The sequence below is a fragment of the Manis javanica genome, chromosome 14, assembly GCF_040802235.1.
Source record: "Manis javanica isolate MJ-LG chromosome 14, MJ_LKY, whole genome shotgun sequence".
Classification (NCBI taxonomy): domain Eukaryota; kingdom Metazoa; phylum Chordata; class Mammalia; order Pholidota; family Manidae; genus Manis; species Manis javanica.
This window is the reverse complement of record NC_133169.1, coordinates 86,674,923-86,698,608: the sequence shown is the minus strand read 5'-3', so window position 1 is coordinate 86,698,608 and position 23,686 is coordinate 86,674,923. Positions and strand designations below refer to the sequence as shown.

Sequence of the window (23,686 nt, the reverse complement as noted above, 5' to 3'; positions counted from 1 at the left end):
TACATAAACCTGAAAATTACTGACCTCTCCCAGCCCCGCCTGATAATCTCGTCCAGAGCCCTCTACTGGCTCAGGGTTTGCTGTTGGCTTTAAAATGTTCTGAGAGCCAGTAACTCCTCTCTGTGACCCCAAATAATTCTGGATGACCGCTTGGTGTCTGATTTGACCCTCTGAGGGTCTTGAGTTGCTGTTGCCTTCTGAATTTTCAGTCAGAAACCACTTCCATGATTCCAAATGAACCCCTTGACCTCTATGTGACCCCAAATAATTCTGAATGACCTCCTGGTGAACCTATTCACCTTTTCATGACCAGCAAGTGTGGCCAGAAAGGCCTTCACTCTGCCTCTCAAGTTCCTGCCTTAGGGGCATCTGTGAGGAAGAGGTACAGCCCTGTTAAGTGACTTCCCTACCACCACCCTGTCCCCCAGGAGCTCTCAGCGGCTTCCAGCAGCTTCCTGAGTCACAGTCTTGTTCCCCAGTCTTCCAAATCCTTCTTCTCTCTGTCAGGTCGCTTCTGGCTTATCTCCCCAGCCCTCCCAGAGTCCCAGGTGATCATGGGGACTTCCTGTCCCCATCTGCACCAGACTGTGAGCCACATGTGGACAGGTTGCTGGTCAACCCTTTTCTCACCCCAGGATCCCCTGCACCCTGCACAGTGCTGCTGACCTTCATTGAATGAGCATGAAGGCCCGAGACTGTCACCAAGGGTCAGCCCAGGAATCCCTGAGCCCGAGGCCACTTCCCTGGACCACCGGGTGGCACAAACCACTTACTGCATCCCACCTGTAGTCTACCAGCCCCTAGGTCTGAACGGTCCTGGTAAACGGGCATATTAGGAACAAGTGGGGAAAACATGATAGTCCATTAGAATGCAGGAAAAAAATATTAGAACTTTGATTTAGGTTTATTTTCATCTCATCTTTTTAAATTTCTATTTTTGTGTATGTTTTATAATGTACATAATATTTTAGTACAGTAGTACATGTATATAATTTACAATAAATAATTATACAATTAAGAAAGTGAACTAAAAATTTTTTTACTGATGGGAGACACAAGGAGTGTTCAGGGAAGCACGTCTGTTTGCAGCAGGTGGAGTTTGCTCCTCTGCTTTCACTCACCCACCCTCAAGAGGTAGAGGGTGGGAAGCTGGCCCTAAACTTTCTCCACTTTGAGGCAGTGGAGAAAGTACAGAGAGCTCTTTTATGTTGCCACATTGCTCTTTCAATTTCATTTAAATGAACATTTACTTCCCCTCTGCAAAACAAAGAGGCCAGATGGTTTGGTTATAAAATACACTTCAGCTAACCCAACTTAAAGAATCTGGATTTAAATCACTACATTTTTCTGCAAGCTCACATATCCCTTGCATCAAATGCAAGTGTACTTGTAAATGTTGCATACTTAATTGCAAGGTTGACTTATTAACTAAATGTGTTACCACTGAGGTCAAATTGCTGGCCAAACTACAATAATCTATTTAAAAAATAGAAAGGATTTGCTCATCATAGCTGCATTGAGGGTGTCATCACCCCCACCACTTGCCAGTCTGAAGAATGCAGGGATTAAAAGATGCTAGTCTGTGATCATCACGTAACAAATTTCTCTATTCTCAAACATGTCCTTAGCTCGTGTTTCTGAGTCACAAGAAGAGTGGGGAAAAAAAAAAAAACAACCTGCAGAACAATCAGCAACTGTCATCCCACCTATTCCCAAGACCAAGAATGAATGGCTTCCATACCCTTCCCCCACCAAACATCTTTGGGCTTGTTGACAAGTGGCTATTTGCAAGGCAGAATGTCTTCTATTCCTATAGCAGATCTGTACAAGAGGCACCTCTGAAGCTCAGAGACCTGGCAGCACCAACATAAGGACCAAAATATAAATAGGACCATAGCCCCATCCACTTGCAGCCCAGGATGTCTGTGGGACAGAGGGGATGGCACACATACACGATTTACTCCAAAGCATCACTGTAAGAGCAGTATAGTCACAGGTCAGCCGGAAGAGTAGAAACAGGGTGAAAGGTCAACACTAGCTCCACCTTCCCTTCCAGAATGTCAGGGCCACCAGAAGCCCAGAGAGCAGCCCTTCTCGCTAACAGACGGAGTTCTGAAATAGCCTCTTCCTTCATCTTATTTCATCCTCTGATATCAGTTCCAAAACCATCTTTAAAGGGGTTCCTTATATATATATACATATATATAATTCTTATATATATACATTTATGTCCATATAAAAGAAAGCAGTAGTGGCCTCAATGGATGGAAGGTGAGGTGGATGCACATGTGAGTGCAGACAGCGTGGCACTGAGGGAGCAGGCCCTGGTCCTGGATTATTGCAATGGGAGGCAGGAGAACAGGGCATAGTTCCAGATGCTGCTAGTGGAGGGAGGAGAGGATGGTGCTGGTGGTCTGCAGACCTGCTGCTGGTCAACTCCGAGGAACAAGGAAGATAAAGGGTGGGAGGTCCAAGACCTTGGAGTCAAGACCTGCCCTCAAGCAAGGGAGATGAGGGGAACTTGCAAGAAAAGGCGGCCTGGGAAGCCTGCACCCTTCCTGCTTCTCCAGTGAGATGGTGTCTAGAGTATGCACAGCTGGCCTAGAAAATGAGGCTCCGTGGTGGAGAGGGACGTGAGGGCTGGAGAGGGTCTGAGGCCCTGAGAAGCCCTAGGACACAAGACAGTCAATGCCATGAACAGTGTGTCTGCTAGGCCCATGGGGCTCTCCAAACCCCTCTGACTGCCCATCAACTGCCTGGAGCTGGTCCACGTGACCCCTGGCTGGGATTGTGCTCGCTGACCCCTCTGGGGACGTTTGCCTGCCTCTGGGGCCTGCCTATCCATGCCAGCTAAGTATCAGGCCCAGTGGTATCCTTTGTGGCTTTGCTGCCAGTCATAGTCCCGTGGCCCTGGCTGAGGGCAGGGCTTGAGTGTGTCTTTCGGAGAGAAGGGTCGTCCCCTTCCAGGGTGGCCAGCCGGGCCTCAATCTGCTCGAGGTCATCTGAGCCCACTTTGATTTTCATAGCCAGGAGGTGGATATAGGTCTCATAACGGCTTTTCTGGAAAAGGGGTAGAAAAAGGCCAAAAAGAAGTCAAAAGATAAACAACAATGCAACAAAAAATTTGTACCTATATGACAAAAGACTAATTTCCTTAATATTCATAGAGTTATTACAAATCAGTAAAGAGGAGATAAACAATCCAATAAAAAAATTGCAAGGGAATGCACAGAAATTTCACTTATAATTTTAAAAATCCAAACTAATTGGCAGTGACTTCTTAGCATAGGCAACAAAAGTGAAAATAGATAGGATTACATCAAATTCAAAACTTCTGTGTATCAAAGCATGCAATCAATAGCGTGAAAAAGCAACTGACAGAATGGGAAAAAATATTTGTAAATAATACATCTAATAAGGGTCTAGTATCCAGAATATATAAAAACTCCTACATCTCAACAACAAAAACACAACCCAATTTAAGAATGGACCAAGGACATGAACAGACATTTCTCAAAAGAAGATAGACAAATGGCCATAAGCTCATGAAAAGATGTACAACATCTTTAATCATTAGGGAAATACAAATCAAAACCACAATGAGATTATCACCTCACACCCATTAGGATAAATGCTATAAAAAAAAATAAAGGTTGGTCAGGATGTGGAGAAATCGGTACCCTTGTGCACTGCTGGTGGGAATGTGAAATGGCTCAGCCACTGTGGAAAACAGGATGGCTACTCCTCAAAATGTGAAAAATGACATTACCATATGATCCAGCAATCCCACTTCTGGGCATATGCATCCAAAAGAATTGAAAGCAGCGTGTCAACGACACATTTGCACACCCATGTTCAGAGCAGCATTATTCAGAACAGCCAAAGATGAAAGCAACCCAGATGTCCATCAGCAGAGGAAAGGTAAACAAAATGTGGTCTAGACACACAATGGAATATTATTCAGCCCTTAAAAAGGAAGGGAATTCTGACACATGCTACAACATGCATGAATCTTAAGGTTACTATGCCAGGAAATAAGGCTTATTATGTGAAATAAGCCAGTCATAAAAAGACAAGTTCTGTATAACTCCATTTATATGAAGTATTCATAGAGACAGAAAGTAGAATGGCAGCTGCTAGAGGTGGGAGAGGCAAATAAGGAGTTTTTGAACGGGTATAGTTTCAGTTTGGGAAGGTGAAAAAGTTCTGGAGATCGGTTGCACAACAGTGCACAAAAACCACTGCTGAACTATACACTTTAAAATGGTTAAGATGATACATTTTATGCTATGTGTATTTATCATAGTATTTTATGATAATTTAAATATCACAAAATTTACAAAATATCATAAAAATGCTTTAATCCAAATTAAAATAGCAACAAAACACCATATATTAAACCTATTAGACTGGTGAAGATTAAAACACTTGATAGTGTCCAGTGTTGGTAAAGGCGTGGAGAGAGAGGTACAGTCATAATCTACGAAAGGGCTTATAAAGTGGTAAACATTTAGGAGGGAGATCTGGCCGTGTTTGAGAGTCTGGACTCAGCTTCAGGCCCTCAGTACAGTCAGGAGAGGCTGGGGCCCTGGGAGAAGCAGGCAGGAACAGGAGACGCTGTGCTCACCCAGCTCTGCCACACGAGCAGAAAGACCCTGCATCGCTGGGCTTCACCGCCCCTCCCCACCAAGGAGGCCAGGCAGAAGTGAGGAAGACCAGGGCTCGGAAGCTGCCCTCATTGCCCGGTGAGGATCCTGACTCCCGCGCTTAACTGGGGTGCCTCTGGCAAGTGATCTGACCTGTGCCAGCTTCCATTTCCCCATCTGTAAAATGGGAATAATAACAGAGCCCCTTTCACAGAGTTGATAGAAGGATTACATCAGTCAATACAAGGGAACTGAAGAGACTCGCACCTGACCGTCAGCGAGAAATCAGGCCACTGTAGCTTTCCCATTCCTAGGCTTACACTGCAGAGAGAGTGGATCTGAGAAGACTTCGGAAAACTATAAAGCTTTGTATTTTTCAAAACATCAGTACCTGTCCTGGGAAATCTCCTCAGTCCCCCACAAAAATCAGTGCAGAAACCTAAAGACTGAGACTGGTGACTTCCTACCCTTTCTGCTCCGGAGGCTTCCCTGGCTCAGTCTCAGTCTCTCTGTCATCTGCCTGTCCGCCCCCATGTGCAGGTTAGTCCAAAATGGACAAGCATTTCCTGCTCTCCTCCCCCAAGCCAACCCCCACCCTCCACCTGGTGCAGGCGCTGCCCTGTCAAGCCCCCCTTGCAGAGCATCACGAGGCTTAAGCAGGGGAGAGGGCAGGGAGGAATTCGGAGAGAAGGGGTGGGTGCCGAAGCAGAGGTTTTTAAGTCGCTCTGCATGATAAACATCTGTGGAAGAGGAAAATGAGACAAAAGGAGGAAAGTCTCACGGACAGGGCTTGAGAGTTCTGTGGTTTGGCTGTAAAAGCTTCTAGAAAAGCGGGGCCCGTGGGGGAAGCAGAGGCAAAGAAAGATGAGCCTTGGGGAAGGGTGGGGAGGGCAGCCGGGGGTCTCCAGTGGGACCCTCTGGTGCCCTCTGAGAGACACAAGTGAGGGCAACTGTTTGATTAACAACTGGCAGCTGGACTGTGCAGACACTGGCCCACAGGTGCCACGTGTGGTTCATGGTTGCCTCAGGGGAGCCCCCAAAGTGGGGAACCCCCAGATGAGGATCCTCTGGCTGTGGAATGACGGTGGTGGTGAGAGGTGGGGACTGGCCTCCTCCCCCTGCCCCAGCCTTGTCCTTTGCAATCTGTCCCTGGGCAAACCCACCTCAAAGGTGAGATAATGCTCCTTCAGCCGGTCCTCCTCCGCCTCCTTGGACTTGACGCCCCTCTCAGCTGGGTGGCACCGGTGCTCAGCCAGCTCTGCAGTTGCCTGCCTCAACTTACTCTCGTGAGAACGCAGCTGCTCCTCCTGCAAAACAAGTCCTGGACCGTGAGGTCCCACTCTCCGGGTGTCACATGGGAGTGTCTGATCCTGTCCAGCCAAGATCTGCTTCAACAGAGGGAAACTGAGGCTTGGTCAGGGTCATCACATGCGCGTGAGGGTAGAGCCGGGCTCGGGACCTCAGCGCACGTCCTTGCACCTTCTCTCCCCTTGCTCTCCTCGGCATCAGCTCCCGTCCATGCTCCCCAGCAGGCCCCGGAGATGAAGCCCTCACACTTGTATGGGCACTACACACTCCCTGACGTAGACACACCATCACCTAGAACACCCCTGGCTCATATGGACTCTCATATGCATACACAAATGCACTGGACCAAGGGACAGCTGGGCCTGGGCTATCCCTGGCTCTATGATGCCCACACTCTCACATCATGCCCAGACACACACGATGCCCCCAGACCCACACGCACATCCATGGGATATACGGCCACTGGCAGAGACGCGCACGCAGGCCACCCACCACAGCACAGCCAGGCCTCATGTGTGTATGTGTGTGGCCTCAGTCTTCCCATCTGTGAGCGGGGTGGGGTGCAGCAGGGGAAGGGGGACAGTATCCACCCGTTTGCCTCCTCTCCTAGCCTAGGACTAGGCATGGCACAGGAGCTGAGGCAGGGGCTGTGAATGGGGGGCCTGGTGTCGGGGCTGGTGCTGTGATCCCGGGAGCACGGACCTGACAGAGGCGAGTGGTGCAGGAGGGCAGCAAGGGCCGGCAGAACTTCTTCATGGAGCTGACAGCAGCCGGGAAGGCGGGGGCTGAGAAGGTGGCTGCCACCAGGTTGATCCTAAGGATCCAGGACAGCATTTCCTCCTTGCTCCTGGGGCCAGAGAGGAGGTGAGAGGGCGCCGGCTGCTCACAACAGGACTTCCTCTCCCACAGCCAGCACCCAGTACCCAGCACTAGCCTGGCACAGAGAGGGCACAGTGCCTTCATACGGTGAGCAGAGGACGGGGGGAGGATGGCGTGGCCGGGGCTAGACGGGCCCAGCCGCCTCTGAACAGGAAGACCCCCTTCTGCCCCAGTGCCTGGGCAAGACCTGGATCTGCTTGCGAAAATAAAGCTGTCCAGGTCCCGAGCCAGTAGCCCCAGAGCTAATGGGTGCTGAGTCAGCGGCCCAGGGAGACAAAGGGCAGCTGGGCCCCCCTCCCTGCCTGCCCACTGCCCCACCCAGCAGGCACACTCCCATCCTGAGAGCCCAGCTACTAGCCTCCTTTTAAGTCCATCTGACACACGAAACCCCCATCTTAAGTCACGGAAGGATGGGGCGCAGAGAGCGGATGGACAGTCTTTCCCACCCACCCCGTGACTCCACCTGCCCAGTACCTGGGGACTTGAGCGAGCACTGGAATCACCTGGAGGGCTTGTTAAAACACGACTGCTGGCCCATCCCCAGAGCTTCTGATTCAGTAGGTCTAAGGTGGGGCCAGAGAAGCTGCATTTCCAACAAGCTTCCAGGAGATGTTGAGGGGACCGCACTTGGGGACCACAGCTTCAGGAGACCCCAGCTGTTTGGTTTGTGCCAAGCAGATACACTCACTCTGTGGCTGGTGTGCAGGGAACCCTGAGGGTGCCCCGCCTGGGGCAGATGAGGACAGGGGGGCTGTGCAGGCCCTGGGCCCAGGGTGGGAGTCAAGGGCCTCCCACTCCTACTTACGGAGCCTGGAAGAGGAAGACCCTCCAGTCAGCTGTCTTCAGCTTGAGCACATTGGGCTTCTTGCTGTAGTCGGAGGCCCTGGTGGCCAGAGCATGGTGCACACGGATGGCGTTCTTCAAGTCACTCTCAGACAGAGCTTTGTCAGGCCTGTATTCGTCCTGGACAGGCAGGGCAGGGGGTGGGCAAGGCCCTGTCACCACCAAGGTCTGGTTTACTGACCCACACGCCCTTCACCCTCGCCATCCTGCTCTCCCCATCCCTGCTCCTGGACCCCCTCCATCCTGCAGCTCCCACCACTCTTATGTCTGCCTACCCAACAAACCACTGCGGGCACTCCTCCCAGCCGCCCATCTGTCTGAGGGGCCCAAAGAGGTCTTCACACTGGGTATCCTCAGAGCCCCTGGGCATTTAAAAGGCCCCTCCCTGCAACTATCAAAGCCCTTGGTAGGCCCAAGTCAAGCCCCTGCTGGGTGGGGACCCAACATCTACCTAAGCCCCGGGTCCTGGCCGGGACCCTCTGGGTACCGCACAGCGGAGGCTGCACGGAGGACTGAGCTGGCCCCTCCTGGGAAAGGACTCTGGGGCAGCCTCTCACCTTCTGCAGGTACAGGATGGTCCCTTTGAGCACCGCGTAGAATTTCTTCCAGCCACGCCTCCCTCGGGGCGCTGGGGAGGGGGTCAGGGGTTGTGTGGCTGCAACCACCCAGACCAATATCTCTTCCCATGCCCCCCATACGTCTCTCTGGGTGTGCATTCCAGAGGGGTGGCCGAAGGGGACAGACCCCCTCAGCGCCAGCAGCCCTCCCCACGGCCCTTTCCCCGCCTGACACCCACTCCTCTTGCCATCCGTGCCGGCGTGAGTCTTCCTGGTCAGCACGCCGTGCTTGTAGGTGGTGGCGCTGAGAGCCTGCGGGACATCCAGGAAGGGGTTGCCGCCATCCAGGATCCGTGTCACCTTCTTTGTGCCTGTGCCAAACTTGTCATCCACCAGCTCAGACAGCGATTTCCTCAGCTCGTCCTCATCGCTAGGAAAGTACTGGGCCTGAGCGCCGCCTCCACGGGGGCCCTCAGCCCCACATTTACACGCCCTCTCCCCACCGACCACTCCTCTGGGAGGTGAACAACAGAGACAACGAGGTTCCAACGCCAGATCACAGAGACAGACCTTTGACCCCTCCCTGCAGTCTCCATGCTGACCCCTGTCTTCTGACCTCCAAGCTCCAGTCCCCACCCATGACCACAAAGTTGGAGATCTTAGTGTCCCCGGGCCTCCTTCCTTCTCCTCTCTCCAGCCCTGAATGCCCAGCCCTGTGAAGCAGTGATCCATCCATGGCCAGCCGGAAGCTGCCCACGCCCCACAGACACACTGGGGGAGGGCAGGCCAGGAGGTGAGGCCCCCAAAGTCTAAGCTCCCCACTGAAGCCCTGGAAGGAAAATGCCAGCTCTTCCCAGTGGGGTTGGGACTCCTAAAAATCCCTGCCTAGAACCTCTACATGAATCCAAAGACCCGGGCTGTCCTGGGGCGCACAGCAGGGTAGGGTGGCCACTCTTCCCAGGAGCGTCTCAGTCTCCCCAACCAACAAGGTCACCACACCTCTTTCCAGATGGCTGGGCACCTCCAGGTCTCACTGCCTTCACAGGGGAGAAAGTTAGGGGGCAGCACCTCTTCCCACTGCCAAGAGCAGTCGTCACCTAAATATGGTCATGTTCTTGGAGTGACATACAGGGTGACCCATGCCTCCTGCCTGCCGACATCCCAAAGGGGAAAGAGCTATCATCATTTGGGAATAGCGGCAATATCCCCAGTACTGAAAACCGATCGTGAACATCGTGAAACTACAGTCACAGTTCAGTCTATTCCACAGTAATGTAAACACTGCACACTTCCTACCAGTCAAAACAAACCCAAAGGGGAACTTGACAGGAGGTGCTGGCCAGTGGGACAGGAGTCACCAGGGCCCTGTGCTGGGAGAAATCAGCACCATGGAGAGTAACAAGAGTGTCTTCCACGTACTCCCAGCTACCTCTCTTTCCCATCTCAGAGATTCACTCTCCCCATATACCTGTGCCCACGGGCACTACTCACATGGCCCATTCCAGCTTCTCATTCTTGATGGAGTTATAAAGGGTCTGGGAGAGGGGAAATGAGAAAGAGAGGAGTTTAGATGAAGAGTCAACGAAATCTCCACCTACCTCTAGCTACGTGGATACAGTGAGGAAGCACCTTTCAGCCTGTGGGGCAAAGTGGTGCTTGATTCATACTTGTTTGTTGGATGGGTGAATGAATGGGGAATGGGTGAGTGGATGATTTGTTAGATGACTGAGTAGACAGATCTGACAATGAATGGGTAGCTGGGTTGGTGGGTGGGTGGGTGGGTGGGGAAATGGCTGGATGAGTGGATGTAGAGTATACATGGGGGAAGGTTTAGGAGTATAGGGGGTGTATGTGTGGGTGATGGGTGAATGGGTGGGTATATGGGCAGGTGAATGAGTTGCTGGGGAGGTGAATGCGTGGGAGGACAGGTGGATGGGTGGATGAGTAGATAAGGAGAGGTGGGCAGGTAGGCAATGGGATTGGAATTGTTTGGTCTTACTTACAAATCCATTCTTAACAAGTGCTTGTTGATGGTAAAGAGGGTAACTATGGTAAGAAGAGTGATGGAGACAATGCTCTATTTTTTGACCTCCATACTAATCATCTAACTGTCCACCTGGTATCACCAGGTCCTTCAAATCCACTATCTGAAACTGCAGTTATCATCTACTCCCCCAAAACCTGCTTCTCTTCCTCCAAGGCAGAGAACTGACCAGGCCTGAAAAGGCAGAGTTCTACCCTAGGCTTCAGTCTCAATACAAAACTGGATTCCCTTAATTCCTGGTGATATTGGAAGAATGAGTGGGTTTTTCCTCTTGGGGAGGACAGTAATGGTGTTGGTGATAAAAGTGCTAGTAATGGTGGCATCATCTGTGACAACTGGTGGCAATGTCGAGGATCACCACAACAGCAATGATGACAATGGAGCACTAAAAAAATTTCACAAAGCCTGCCCTGCACCTAAGTCAAGAAACACAGAACAGTCAGGTGTTGAGCTGGATGGGCTCTAATTCTGTCCCAAAGTCATGGTGGCCCAAGATGTAGTGGGACAGAGACCTCTCTCCCCTCCACCGAGCTTAGGGACACGGGGACCCTCAGCAGGCAATACCTTCAGCAGGTCTTTAGCAAAGTCTTGGCCATCATTCAGCTGGTCCAAGTTGGCAATGAATTGCTGGCAGGACATCTTCTTGCCAATGTTCTGTAGTGGAGAAACAGTTCTGCCTGAGAGCAGGGATGGAGGCTGGTGTGGCCCCCACAGCCTGCCCCGCCCAGCCAGAAGCGATGAGGCTGCATCAAGGGCAGTAATGAAAGAAAAAATTGCCTGGATTGCCCTTTGTCTTCAAGAGTTTGCAAAACTCTCTTTCACATTCAAGATTCTATTTGATCTTCAAGCACCATGAGAGGTTGGGGCTCTCTTCAAACCCAGAGGAAGGAATCAGGTTGGATGAAGTATTGTCACAGCTGACATTGTCAGATGCCTAACATGTTCCAGGTATTATACTTGACATGCATTATCTTACTTCCTTCTCATAACAAGGAGAAGTTTGAAGTGGGTGTTATTCTTACCCCCATTTGGCAGGGAAGGAAACTTGAGGTGCGGGAAGGTGAAGTGACGTGCCCACGATCACACAGCAAGGAAGTGGAAGGGCTGAGTGCTTCTGACACCACAGCCCGTACTCTCACCTGCTCCTCCACGGTTATCTCTCCCACAGTCACATAGCACCAGGACTTGAACCCAGGCCTCTTGACTCCTGAGCAGAAGCCCTGTGTATCCCATCACAACTGTCTCACCCTCCCACCTGTACAGAGGAGCAGCAAACCTCCAAGAGGTGGGTGCAGTGAGGGAGGGTTTGGTCTTAAGAGAATCAAAATTCAGTTTCCACCAACACACATGGGTACCTCATGCTGAGCTGGGCTAAGACCAAGGGAACCCAAGCAAATGGTTTCACTCTAGGAGGCACAAACAGACAAATAGCTAGGGATGACTGTAGCCCCAAGTTCTGCCTTCTTTTTTTAACCACTAAGTAGCAAAGTGCTCCAGCCCTGCAAACCCAATGCCTGACATGCATACTTTCAGACTCTCTTTACAGAATCTGTTTGAGGAGTCACTGGGTGGCATTCCACCTTTATAAAGACAAAGACCCTTGAACCCAAGATACTCACTGGTGTGTGATTCTGTGGACTTAGGTTTGCTATAAGGCAGTGTTTCCAAAGATTTACCTACAGGTGGGAATAGGAATCCCCTCAAAAAAGATTTCATAATGAGTTTATTTACATGCTTTTGTGCATTGGAAGTCTCCAAGGACAGGACTCCATGTACAGTTTCCCAAATTTATTGACCTTGGCACCAATATAGCAAAAAGAACATACTAATATCATGTGGTACATTCACGGAACACAGAAAACAATTCAGAAAACAACAATATAAGGCTTTATAAGTTGCTGACAAGGAAGAATTTTTCTACATCTTTTCCAAAGGGTTAAGGAGAAAAGATTCTATGTGTGCTTTGATATAGTGTGTTTCCCATGGCTGTGTGTATATTCAACATGTGCATATACATATATATGTGTGTGTGTAGCCATGTATGTGTGCATTCATAACAGAAGAGTATGATGGCAATTTTGATATTGTCTGAGTTTTACACACACACTGAACATTCACCAGCCATCAGGAGTGCAAAATCAAAAAATAACCAGGCAACCTCAACACCAAAAAAAACCAAATAACCCAATTAAAAAATGGACAGGGGACCTGAACAGACTTTTCTCCAAAGAAGAAATACAGATGGCCAACAGGCACATGAAAAGATGCTCCACATCGCTAATCATCAGGGAAATGAAAATCAAAACCACAATGAGATACCACCTCACATCTGTTAGAATGGCCACTATTCAAAAGACAAAAAATAACAAGTGTTGGCGAGGATGTGGAGAAATGGGAGCCCTCCTGCACTGTTGATGGGAATGTAAATTGGTACAACCACTGTGGAAAGCAGTATGGAGGTTCCTCAAAAAAACTAAAAATAGAAATACCATTCAACCTAATAACTTCACTTCTAGGAATTTACACAAAGAAAACAAAATTTGAAAAGATACACACACCCCTATATTTATCACTGCATTATTTATAATAGCCAAAATACAGAAGCAATCTAAGGGTCCATCAGTAGATGAATGGATGAAGAAGATGTGGTACATATCCGCAATGGAATATTATTCAGCCATAAAAAGAAAATAAATCCTACCATTTGCAACAACATGGATGGATCTAGAGGTTACTATGCTTGGTGGAAAAAGCCAAGTGGAGAAAGACAAATACCATATGATTTCGCTTATTTATGGAATATAAAAACAAAGCAAAACAGAATGAACAAAACAGCAGTATTCTCACAGACACTGAGAAGTGACTAGTGGTTACCATGGGGGAGGGGCTGAGATGGGTAAGGGTGGTGAGGGGGATAAAGAGGCACAAAAATTCTGAATCATAATATAAGTTGGTCATGGAGATAGTAGTACAGCATGGAGAACATAGTCAGTGATTCTGTAACACCTTTCTATGTTGACAGATAGTAACCACACTAGAGGGGGTAAGGATTTAATAATATGGGTTACTGTTGAACCTCTGTGTTGTATATTTGAAACCAATATAAGATTGCATAACAATGATAATTCAATTAAAAAATGATGAGACAAGATTCCAATCCTAGTAATGATGACTATCTTGTTGCAGATGAACTTTGGGAGCAAAAACACTCACTGGTAAAAATATTAATAAAACACCTGTGTGAAGGCACTGGAGAAATAGAAAAGCAGTGAGGACTTCAAGGATAAAGATCCTGCAAAGAAGGAAGAATGGAGAGATGAGCCCAACAAAGAGCAGCTTTCTTTCTTGAAGCACTTGCCAACTCACGAGCAGGGGCCAAAAGGCTGAGCCACTGAGTGGCCAATAGGACTGGAGAACAAAACCTGGAGTTCAGGACCTACAGGGGGGCCTGGGAAGCACCCCAGTCATACTTCAACAAAAAAAGTTGAAATAAGGAAGTATATACTAAAGGAAGTTCTTCAGACAGAAGGAAAATTATCCCAGAAGGAAACATGGAAAGGCAGAAAAGAGTGAAGGGCAACAGAAAAGGTGGCTAAGTCTAAATGAATATGGATTATGTAAAGCAATGATATCAAAGTTTTGTGGGGAAGAAATGTGTAGAGAGATATAATAGTTAAAAGGATGGTAGCAGTAGTATATAAATTGAGAGGGCAATAAATGGAGTTAAAGTGTTAAGGATATTTCATTGGCCAGAATGTGGAAAAAGTACTTTTAATAAGTCAGGGAAGCATATTGCAAACTATAAAAAGAACTCTAAAAGAATGCACAACTAACAAGCTGTCAGGGAGAAATAGAATTCTAGGAAAAGCTTAAATAATCCAAAAGTCATCAAGAAAGGAGAAAAAAAGGAACACAGAACAGATGAGTCAAAGAGAAAACATATAGTAACCAACTATGTTTAAATCAAATATATTAGTAATTCATTAAATGGTCAGATTAAATGGCAAAGATTATCAGACTTGATTTTTTAAGTATATGATACATGAGATACCTCTTAAAAGAACAGAAATCTTAGAAGCAAAAGATGGAAAAAGATATACAACAAACACTAACAAAAGAATTCCAGTATTGCACACTAATATCTGACAAAATAGACTTGAAGGCAAGAAGCCTTCCTAGAGATAGAGACATTTCATAATGACAAAAGGGCCAATCTACCATAAGATATAAGCATCCTAAATTGATATGCACCTAATAACATAGTCTAGAAAAATATAAGGCAAAAATTGACAGAACCAGAAGAAGAAAGACATATTCACAATCTTGGAGATGTTAACACTGTTCTCTCTGTAACAGGAAGAACAAGAGCACTAAATAATTAACTCATTAAAAATTAATAAATGTCAACAAATTAGGTAACCTAGATGAAATGGACAAATTCCTGGGAATACACAAACTATTGAAACTGGCTCAAGCAGAAATAGAAAATCTAAATAGTCCTGTAAGTAAATAGATTGCATCAGTAATCAAAAACCTCACAAAAGAAAAGTCCAAGACCAAATGGCTTTATTAGTGAACTTTACCCAACATTTAAAGGAAAATTAACTCCAATACTTCTCAAACTCTTCTCCAAAAGTTGAAGATGGAACACTTCCTAACTCAGTCTATGAGTCAGCATTACCTTGATACCAAAACCACACAAAGACATCACAAGAAAATTATAGAGCAATATCCCTTATGAATATAAATACAAAATCCCCCAACAAAACACTAGTAAGCAGAATCCAGCAACATATTAAAAGGATTATATATTGTGGCCAACTGGAATGTATCCCAGGAATGCAAGGGTGGCTCCATATACAAGTCTATCAACGTAATACACCACATTAATAGAATGAAGGAAAAACAACACATGATCATCTCAATTGATGCAGAAAAAGCATTTGACAAAATTCAAGAATCCTTTCATGAAAAAAGAAAAAAAACACTCAACAAACTAGAAATAGCAGAAACCTTCCTCAAAATGATAAACATCTATGAAAAACTCACAACTAACATCATATTCAATGGTGAAAGACTGAAAACTTTCCCCCTAAGAATGGGAAAAGGCAAAGATCCCCATTTTCCCCATTCCTATTCAATATTGTACTGGAAATTCTAGCCAGAGTAATTAGGCAAGAAAAGAAATAAAAGGCATTTAAATTAGAAAGGAAGAAGTAAAACTACCTCTATTCACAGATGGCATGATCTTATATATAGAAAATCCTAAGTCCACACGTACACACAAAAAACCTTTTAGAGCTAATAGGTTCAGCAAAGTTTCAGGATACAAGATCAACACACAAAAGTCAATTATATTTCTATGTATTAGTAATGAACAATCAAAAAAAGAAACCAAGAAAACAATTCTATTTACAATACCATCAAAAAACTCTTACAACTCAACAACAAAAACACAAACAACCCAACTTAAAAATGAGCTAAGGATGTAAGTAGATATTTCTCCTAAGAAGATATACATATGATCAATAAGCATATGGAAAGATGCTCAGCATCACTTATCATTAAGGAAATGCAAATCAAAACCACAATGAGATATAACTTCACAGCCCTTAGGATGGCCACTATGAAAAAAAAAACAGAAAATAACAAGTGTTGGTGAAGATGTGGAGAAGTTGGAAACCTTGTGCACTGCTGGTAGCAATGTAAAATGGTGCAGCCAGAAGGGGAAACAGCATGGATACTCTTCAAAAAGTGAAAAATAACATTGATCCAGCAGTACCACTCCTGGGTATATACCCAAAAGAATTGAAAGCAGAGTCTCAAAGAAATATTTGCACACCCATGTTCACAGCAGCATTATTCACAATAAACAAAAGGGGGAAGCAACCCAAGTGTCCACCAGCAGATGAAAAGATAAACAAAATGTAGACTTTACATACAATGGAATATTACTCAGCCTTAAAAGGAAGGGAATTCTGACACAATACAGATAAACCTTCAGGACATTATGCTGAGTGACATAAGTCAGTCACAAAAATTCTAATTCTGCATGATTCCAGTTATAACAGGTGTCTAGAGCAGTCAAATTCACTGAGACAGAAAGTAGAATGGTGGCTGCCAAGGGTGGGAGAGGGAAATGGGTTATTTAATGGGTATTGAGTTTCCATTTCAGAAAATTAAAAAGTTCTGGAAATTGGTTGTACAACAATGTAAATAGACAATACTATTAAAGTATACACTTAAGAATTCTTAAGATGGTGTATTTTATGAGTGTTTTGCCACAGTCTTTAAAATAAAACTTATAAAATTCAGAAAAAATGGGCAAAGTACTTGAATAGACATTTATCCAAAGAAGATACGCAAATGTCTAGCAAGCACATGAAAAGATGCTCAACACCATTACTCATTAGGGAAATTTAGATCAAAACAAAAATAAGATACTACTTCATACCCCTTAGGACAACTATCATTTAAAAAAAAAAGAAGTGCCAGTGAGGATGTGGGGAAATTGAAGTCTCATACACTGCTAGTAGGAGTTTTAAATAGTTCAGCCACTATGGAAAACATTTTCACAGTTCCTCATAATGTTAAACATGGAATTACCATATGATGCAGCTAGTCTACTTCTAGGAAATAGAAACAGGTGTTCAAACAAAAACTTGTACACAGATGTTTATAGTAGCACTATTTACAACATCTAGAAGTTGGAAACAACCCAGATATCCATCAACAGATGAATGAATAAACAAATGTGGAATATCCATGTGATGAAATATTATTCAGCCATTAAAAGGAATGACACATTGACACATGCCTTAAACTGGACGAACCTTGAAAACATTATGCTAAGCGAAAGAATTCAGACACAAAAGGTCATATATTGTATGATTCTATGTACATTAAATACCCAGAATAGGCAAACCCACAGAGAAAAAAAGCAAATTGGTGGTTGCCAGGGACTGGAGTGGGGAGAGAATAGGGAATGACTGCTGATGGGTACAAGGTTTCTTTTGGGATGATGAAAAAGTTCTGGAACTGGAGAACAGTCATAGGTGCGCACCACGTGAATGCACTCAACTCCATTGAACTCTACGCTTCAGGAGGGAAAATTTTATGTTACGTTTTATGTTACATTTTGTATTTTACCACAATAAAAAAATCAGTAAGGACATACCAGATTTTTATGACACTTGACCTTATCAACACTAGAACATTACAACTAACACATCTTTTCAGGACCACGTGAAACATCCACTAAAACTGATCTCTCTCTGAATGGAAAAGTAAGACTCAACAAATTGGAAAGAAGTGAAATCATACTGGGTAAGTTACCTGCTTTGAAATACAACAACAACTACTACTACTACTAGGCAAAAAAGACATGTACTTGGGACATCCCAAGGCCAAATGGACGTGCATGACTTGGGACCTCCAAGTTCCTAGCTCCTCCCTTCCTTCCTGGATCCGCAGGGCCTCCCAGCCTGCCCTTGACCCTCAAACCTTCTTACAGCCTCTGTCTCCTGGCAGGAAGAGTTACCCTGAGGCCAGCCCCTCCCCAAGCCCATCTCCCTCCCAGAGCAGGGCCTGGATGGGGGTTGGTGCACTGCCCAGGCCAACACTCAGAGAGTGAAGCCTGGTCACTGCATCTGACCCACAGAAGCCGGGCCTTCTCCACAAACCTGGCACGACCAGCTGAGCAGCCCTGGAGTCGGAACAATCCCAGCCCGTCTTTAAGGCTCCCCCAGAAGCAGACAGAAACAGGCCAAGCAGAAAGAAAGTAGATGTTGTCCTTCAGGGCCAGGGAAGGGGCCCATCAAAAGTCGTAAAGGCAGGGAAACCCTTGTCACTATTGGCAAATCTAGACTCACCCCGGGTGATACTTGGTACTTCCTTTAAGTTCTTGTATGGGGCTTGGTCACCATCCGAAAATGGGCAGGCCTGGCACAGCCTTCAGGATGGCATCCCAAGCCCTGCATGTGTCCCTCAAGTCCTCCGTCTTCCAGCCCCAACCCGCCTCCCCACACTCCCGCCACACTCTTCAAACAACCCAAGTTTTGAGAGAAATTAAGCTGTTCCTGAAAAACAATTCATCTTTGTTCCAGCTTGGACACTCACGGAGCGGCTTCTCCCACCCACCTCCTCCCCTCTCAACTGGCCTCATCCTTAATGGCTCTCCCCTTCACCCCACGCCCACTGCATTGCCCAGTGCTAGTGACCGTACATCCAAAATACTATTTGGATTTTTCTCTCCCTGTCTCCGTCTCCAATTCTAACCCAAGCTGCCGTCTCTCTTGTTTGGAGGTTAAAATCGCCATCCTCTGACATCCTTCCCTCCCAGCTCACCCTGTCATGGGAAGTGAGCTTTCCTGACTCCCACCAGCCCTACTGCTCATCTCAGAGAAGTTTCTGGTTCCCTTCCCTCTCCTGCATCACCAGTTCCTCCTTGCCTGCTTGGCAGATCCGACTGGCACGCACACGTGGCCTGGTCCTATTTTAAAACAGTCCCACCAAGGCTCCTCCAGCATAGCTCATTCCAGGGTCAAGCTCAAAGCCAAGGATCTCAAAAGAGCTGTCCACCGCCTCCACTTCCTCACCTCCCACCTTCACCTCCACCTACTCCAGCCTGGCATTTGTCCTCTCCACTCCACCTAAAGTGCTTTTGTAAATTTCTCCAGTGACCTTAGCCATCCAATGACAATGACCCACCAATGGCCATTCCAACCCCAATGGTCACTTTTATGTTGTCATCTTACTTGACCCCATGGTGGCCTTTTAGACAGTTGGCCATTCCCTTCTCCTTGAAACACTTTCTTCTCTTCGCTTCTGAACGTAGTGTGCTCCTGGTAGTCCTCCTGTATCCCTGGCTTCCTCACCATCTCTGCTGGCACTCTGCTTGGCCTCTGGGTGCCAGGAGCAGGCCACCAGCCTGCCTCTCCCAAAGACACTCAGCCAGGCCCGTGGCTTTAATTCCATCAGGACGACAGGTACCACCTCACCTCGTCTCGTCTCTCCCTTGTGTCCCAGGTTTGTTTGTCCCACCATCTCCTTGGCATCCCCATGTTCATGTCTAATAGACATTTCAAAGCTGACATGTCATATTGGGACTCGAGTCCCACTTACCTGTCCTACACACACACACACACACACACACACACATTTCTCACCCATCAGATGCTGAGGCCATCCTAACTCCTCTCACCGGCCACCCCATCAGCAAGTCCCTCAGCTGGTCTTCCTCATCTGTCCACACGCACCACCCTGCGGGCCAAACACTGTCCTTTCCCACCCAGACTCAAGCAATAGCCATGATGGAAACAGTTTTGCAGTTTCCCCAAATGTTAAATGCAAAATGACCATGTGACCCAGCAATCCATTCCTAGGTCTGTACTCAAAAGAAACGAAAACAGGTGTTCAAAGAAGAACTTACACACCAGTGTTGACAGCAGCATTATTCACAATAGCCAGAAGGTGGGAACCAGCCTCTGCCTGGAATACCTCGCCCCTGATCTTTCTGTAGCCGCCTCCTGCTGACCCTCCCGGGCTCTGTCCCACCCGCGCCTCTTCCTTCCCTGACCCCCGCCTGCCGCCACCACTCACCTGTTCACTGCCTTCACAGACCTCTCGCTATCTGATCGCTTGTCTGCCTGTTACTGTCCACCTCCTCTAACCAGAAAGCAGACACCGTGAGGCAAGGGTTCCCTTTCCTTCTTGCCCATGGAACACAGAAGGCGCCCAGCCCCTAGAGTCCAAACGCCACTCCACAGCCTTCCTGATTCCTCCACCAGGCTGGGGCAATCTGACGGGCACGACCTGCCTTCCCCCTGCCAGCCCCTTCACTGTCTTCCTCCTGACCACAGCTGTTTCTGGGGGGCCTAGCAGGCCTCACACTCCTGAGGCCCCTACATTCCCGCAGGCACTGTCTCTGAAGAGCAGCAGAGAGAAGGGAGGAAGAAGAGAGGGGAAAAAGCACAAAGCAGGGGACATGGGAGCTCACAGCAACTGCCACAACCAGGCCCTGGGCCAAACAAGCGGTGTCACTAAGCCTCACAGAAGCTTGACACCGAGGACCCCGATATGGTGAGGTCAGTAACTGGCCCCGAGCCCCACAGCTGTCGGGTCATTCGTGATAATGCCTCAAGAGAGAAAGAGGGTCAATTCAGAAAAAAACAGAGAGAGCAAGAAGGGATCTTCAGTGTCCGTTGGCTGCAAGTATGAACAATCCTGCCCTGCCCACTTCTGATCTAAGAAGATGCCCGTGTTCTCTTCAGTTGTGGGCATTAATGTGGGGATGTGAGCAGCTGGGGCCCCCCAAGCTTGGGGGTATTGTCCACCTGGAGTTCACCGAACAGTGGCCACTGCAGGACTTCACCTTGGGGAGGGGCCAGCAGTGACCGGGTCCTGAGATTGCCCTCCAGCGCAGGCATGGGTGAAGGTGGGGAGATGGGTCTGCATTTAGTGCTCCTTTTAAGGTGCGCTGGCGACACCCGCTCTCTGTAAACAGAGTGGGCGCTCTCGGGGAACATTACCCGTCCGTGCACGTTAGCTCTGGTGGCGTTCCCCTGAAATGCACGTGTTTTCTCTCCCATTCCCCACTCAGGCTGCCGGGCCAGGCACATAGAACCAGAGTCATCACGTGACTACTCTTTGTGCCGAGGTCACCAAGGCTCTCCGCCTCCCAGGCCAGGTGCCCAGTGTGCCCACGGCCACTCAGGCTGCCGTCAGGCTGTGGCCTTCACATTCTTGACCCTCCAGGAATCTTCAGGCTAGGCTCCCAGGCTCTCCTTCACTCAGACAGTAATATTATCAATGAGCACTGTTGTGATTCTTACATGATATTATTCATAATAAAATCCTTATGAGGTGCCAGACTCTGACACCTGGTGGTGTATCTATTAAGTCCCAGGGTTTTCCCCAGGACACTGGGGAGGGAAAAATCATTCCCAGCTCACAGACACAGAGCCAGCAACCCAGAGAAGGCAAGTGTCTTGCCCTGAGTCACAGAGCTACCACAGGGAGGCAAGGGTAGGACCTGAAGTCGGGCCTGGCCCAGCTCTCTCTTCCATCCGGTGTGCCCCAGACGTCCCCGGTCAACTCCAGGGCCAGACATGCTGGTGTGCTGTCCCCATTAGTCACTGAAATATCCCCAACCCAAGGGCTCTGACCACCCCTGGCTGAGCAGTGATGGGGTAGGGATTGGTGGAGCCAGACGGGGTGACGGGGGACACAGAAGGGGAACATGGAGATGGGGGGCTAGGCTCACAGGGCATGCACACCACCGGCTACACTTACCACCTGAGGGAGGGCGGAGAGCCCAAAGAGGGGATCCCGGAGCAGATAGAGGAAACAAGAAGGAGTCAGTGAGCTGCAGGCAGCACCAAGATGGCCCATGTTCCTGAAGGGGTGCAGCCTCACAGCGTGGGGAACCCACCTGGCCTTTCACTGTGCGCCAGTGGGGGGTGGGGGCTATGGGAACAACAGGTAGGGGCTGCCTGGGGTGTGGCACTTCAATGGGCTGCACTCAGGCCTGGGGGACGAGGCGTGGGAAGAGCACAAGACCTTTTAGTCATGTGTGGCATGGACACGCTAGGGGCCCACACTGTATTCAGCACTTCCTAAGTCCCCACTCAGCTGTTCTTACTGCCTGGCTTGAGGGTGGGGACCCAGGCAGCTCTCAGAGGGATACACTAGGACAGACCAAGTCCAGAAGCCAAGCTGCCCAGCTCCCAGGTCTGCTTAGAGAAACATTGCTGTCAAGCAGGAGGTCTCGGGAAGAGGGCTAGAGGAAGGGACAGCGCTTGGACAACTCAGGATGAGTCGGTGAGAGGACCCGTCCCCTCCTGGACTCCCCCAACTCACATGTCCGTGCAGGTCTGTGTTGAGCAGCATCAGGGCACAGGTGAGCGTGTGGATCCCATCTAAATCAGAGATGGCGGCACCATAGGTGAGGACCAGCTCTTTCCCAGCCCCAGCCACCCACCTGTCTCCTAACAGAGCCAGTCTGGAGGCCTGGAGATAGCAAGAGGCCAGCCACCTCCCAAACACACCTCAGGACCCAGGGCCTGCATGAAGCCCCCTGCCTGCCCACTGTAGCCCTGGAGCCCCTTTCCTGCCCCTTGTCAGGGCCAGCCTGTCCCTCAGAGGGGACCCGAACACCCTGGGCCTGTTCTCGCCCAGACTCACACCTCCTGTGACCGAACTCACCTGGAACCTCAGGCCCAGGAATGGCTCTGGGTCCCAGGCTATGTCCCTGCCATGTCTGTGTCTCCACCGATAACCAGCCTAGTCCCAGTTCCTGGGACTCCGGGCCATCCGTAGGGCAAATCCTGACCCTACCAGGGCTAACCCAGACCTTCATACCAGGCCTCCCGCCACCCCAAGAACGAGCACTGAGGCAGGGAGAATGAAGACCCAAAGGCCTGATGTGGGACGGGAGACCTTCAGACACCGAGAACGACCGTGGGCCAGGCATCTGGGAGGCCCCCTGCCCAGCGGGCACAGCCCATTCATGCATCTGTTCTTTCACTCAATGTTCATTGAGCAGGACAGAGCGGCGGGCAGACCAGGGGTCGCAGGCAGCCAGGGCCCGGCTGAGAGGGGCTCAGTGGGCCAGGCGGAGGAGGGCAGACAGCCATACCTTCCGAAGTGCTGTCGTCAGGGTTGCACTGGCAGTACCGGTGGGAGAAGTGGGTAAGGACCCGCTCCCGCTCCTGCGTCTCCCCCATCAGCGGAAAGGCCTTGAGGAAGGTTCTGGAGAGCAATTCAAGGATGCTGAGTGCCTCCTAGAGTCCATGAGTCAGTCTGGATCCTCATACAGGGTAGGAGCCCACCCCATGTATATTACCCACACCTGCCAGAGGGGGCTCAGGCTCCAGCACCCCAGATCTGGGCCAAGGGAGACCCCCTGGCCTCCAGGGCAGCTTCCGGAGTGCAGAAACCAGGGGGTCTGGCAGGCTTTGGAGTTTCAGCCCTCACTGCCCTCCAGGGCCCTTCTGGGAGTAGGCAGGGGACAGGTTGTGAAGAACAAAGACAGATGAGCACCTCAAGGCCACCATCAGTTCATCTTTGGGGCAAATGGTGACTGCACACTCCCCCCTCCACAGCTGGGCCCAGCAGGTCCACAGCTGCCCTGAAGCTGCTTTTCCTCAGCTATCCCTGCTCCTCTCTTGATGCACCACCCACTGAGCCCAGGCCTAACCCCAGCCTCCCTCGTACTCCCCCGGGCCGTGTCTGAGCTGTCACCGAGTCCCCACGACGTGCTCTTCACCTCTGAGCTCCATCCCTCCTCCTCATCTGCCCTCAACAGGTGCACGCCCAGGACACCCGAAACAGCCTCCAGACAGGCACATCCCAGCAGCTCCCCAGCACATCCTCCCTGCACACACTGGGTGGTCCTTCCAGACACACAT

The 23,686-nt window shown here is 48.9% G+C and overlaps 1 protein-coding gene across 3 annotated transcripts in view; it reads right to left on the bottom strand.

The window, feature by feature from the left end:
• Positions 1-2,772: 2,772 nt before the first annotated feature.
• Positions 2,773-23,686, bottom strand: part of PSD2 (pleckstrin and Sec7 domain containing 2) — a 50,790-nt gene continuing 29,876 nt past the window's right edge. Inside the window, exons 7-16 of one of the 3 annotated variants that reach the window (XM_037016345.2) lie at positions 22,915-23,027; positions 22,135-22,195; positions 10,842-10,932; positions 9,725-9,768; positions 8,473-8,663; positions 8,234-8,304; positions 7,639-7,796; positions 6,657-6,801; positions 5,810-5,953; positions 2,773-3,060 (exon numbers count right to left, since the gene is read on the bottom strand). In XM_037016345.2, coding sequence (XP_036872240.2) covers positions 2,851-3,060; positions 5,810-5,953; positions 6,657-6,801; positions 7,639-7,796; positions 8,234-8,304; positions 8,473-8,663; positions 9,725-9,768; positions 10,842-10,932; positions 22,135-22,195; positions 22,915-23,027 — 1,228 coding nt within the window. In that variant the 3' untranslated portion in view covers positions 2,773-2,850. The remainder of the gene's footprint in view (positions 3,061-5,809; positions 5,954-6,656; positions 6,802-7,638; positions 7,797-8,233; positions 8,305-8,472; positions 8,664-9,724; positions 9,769-10,841; positions 10,933-22,134; positions 22,196-22,914; positions 23,028-23,686) is intronic. The other 2 variants (XM_037016349.2, XM_037016348.2) reach the window with 2 other exon arrangements.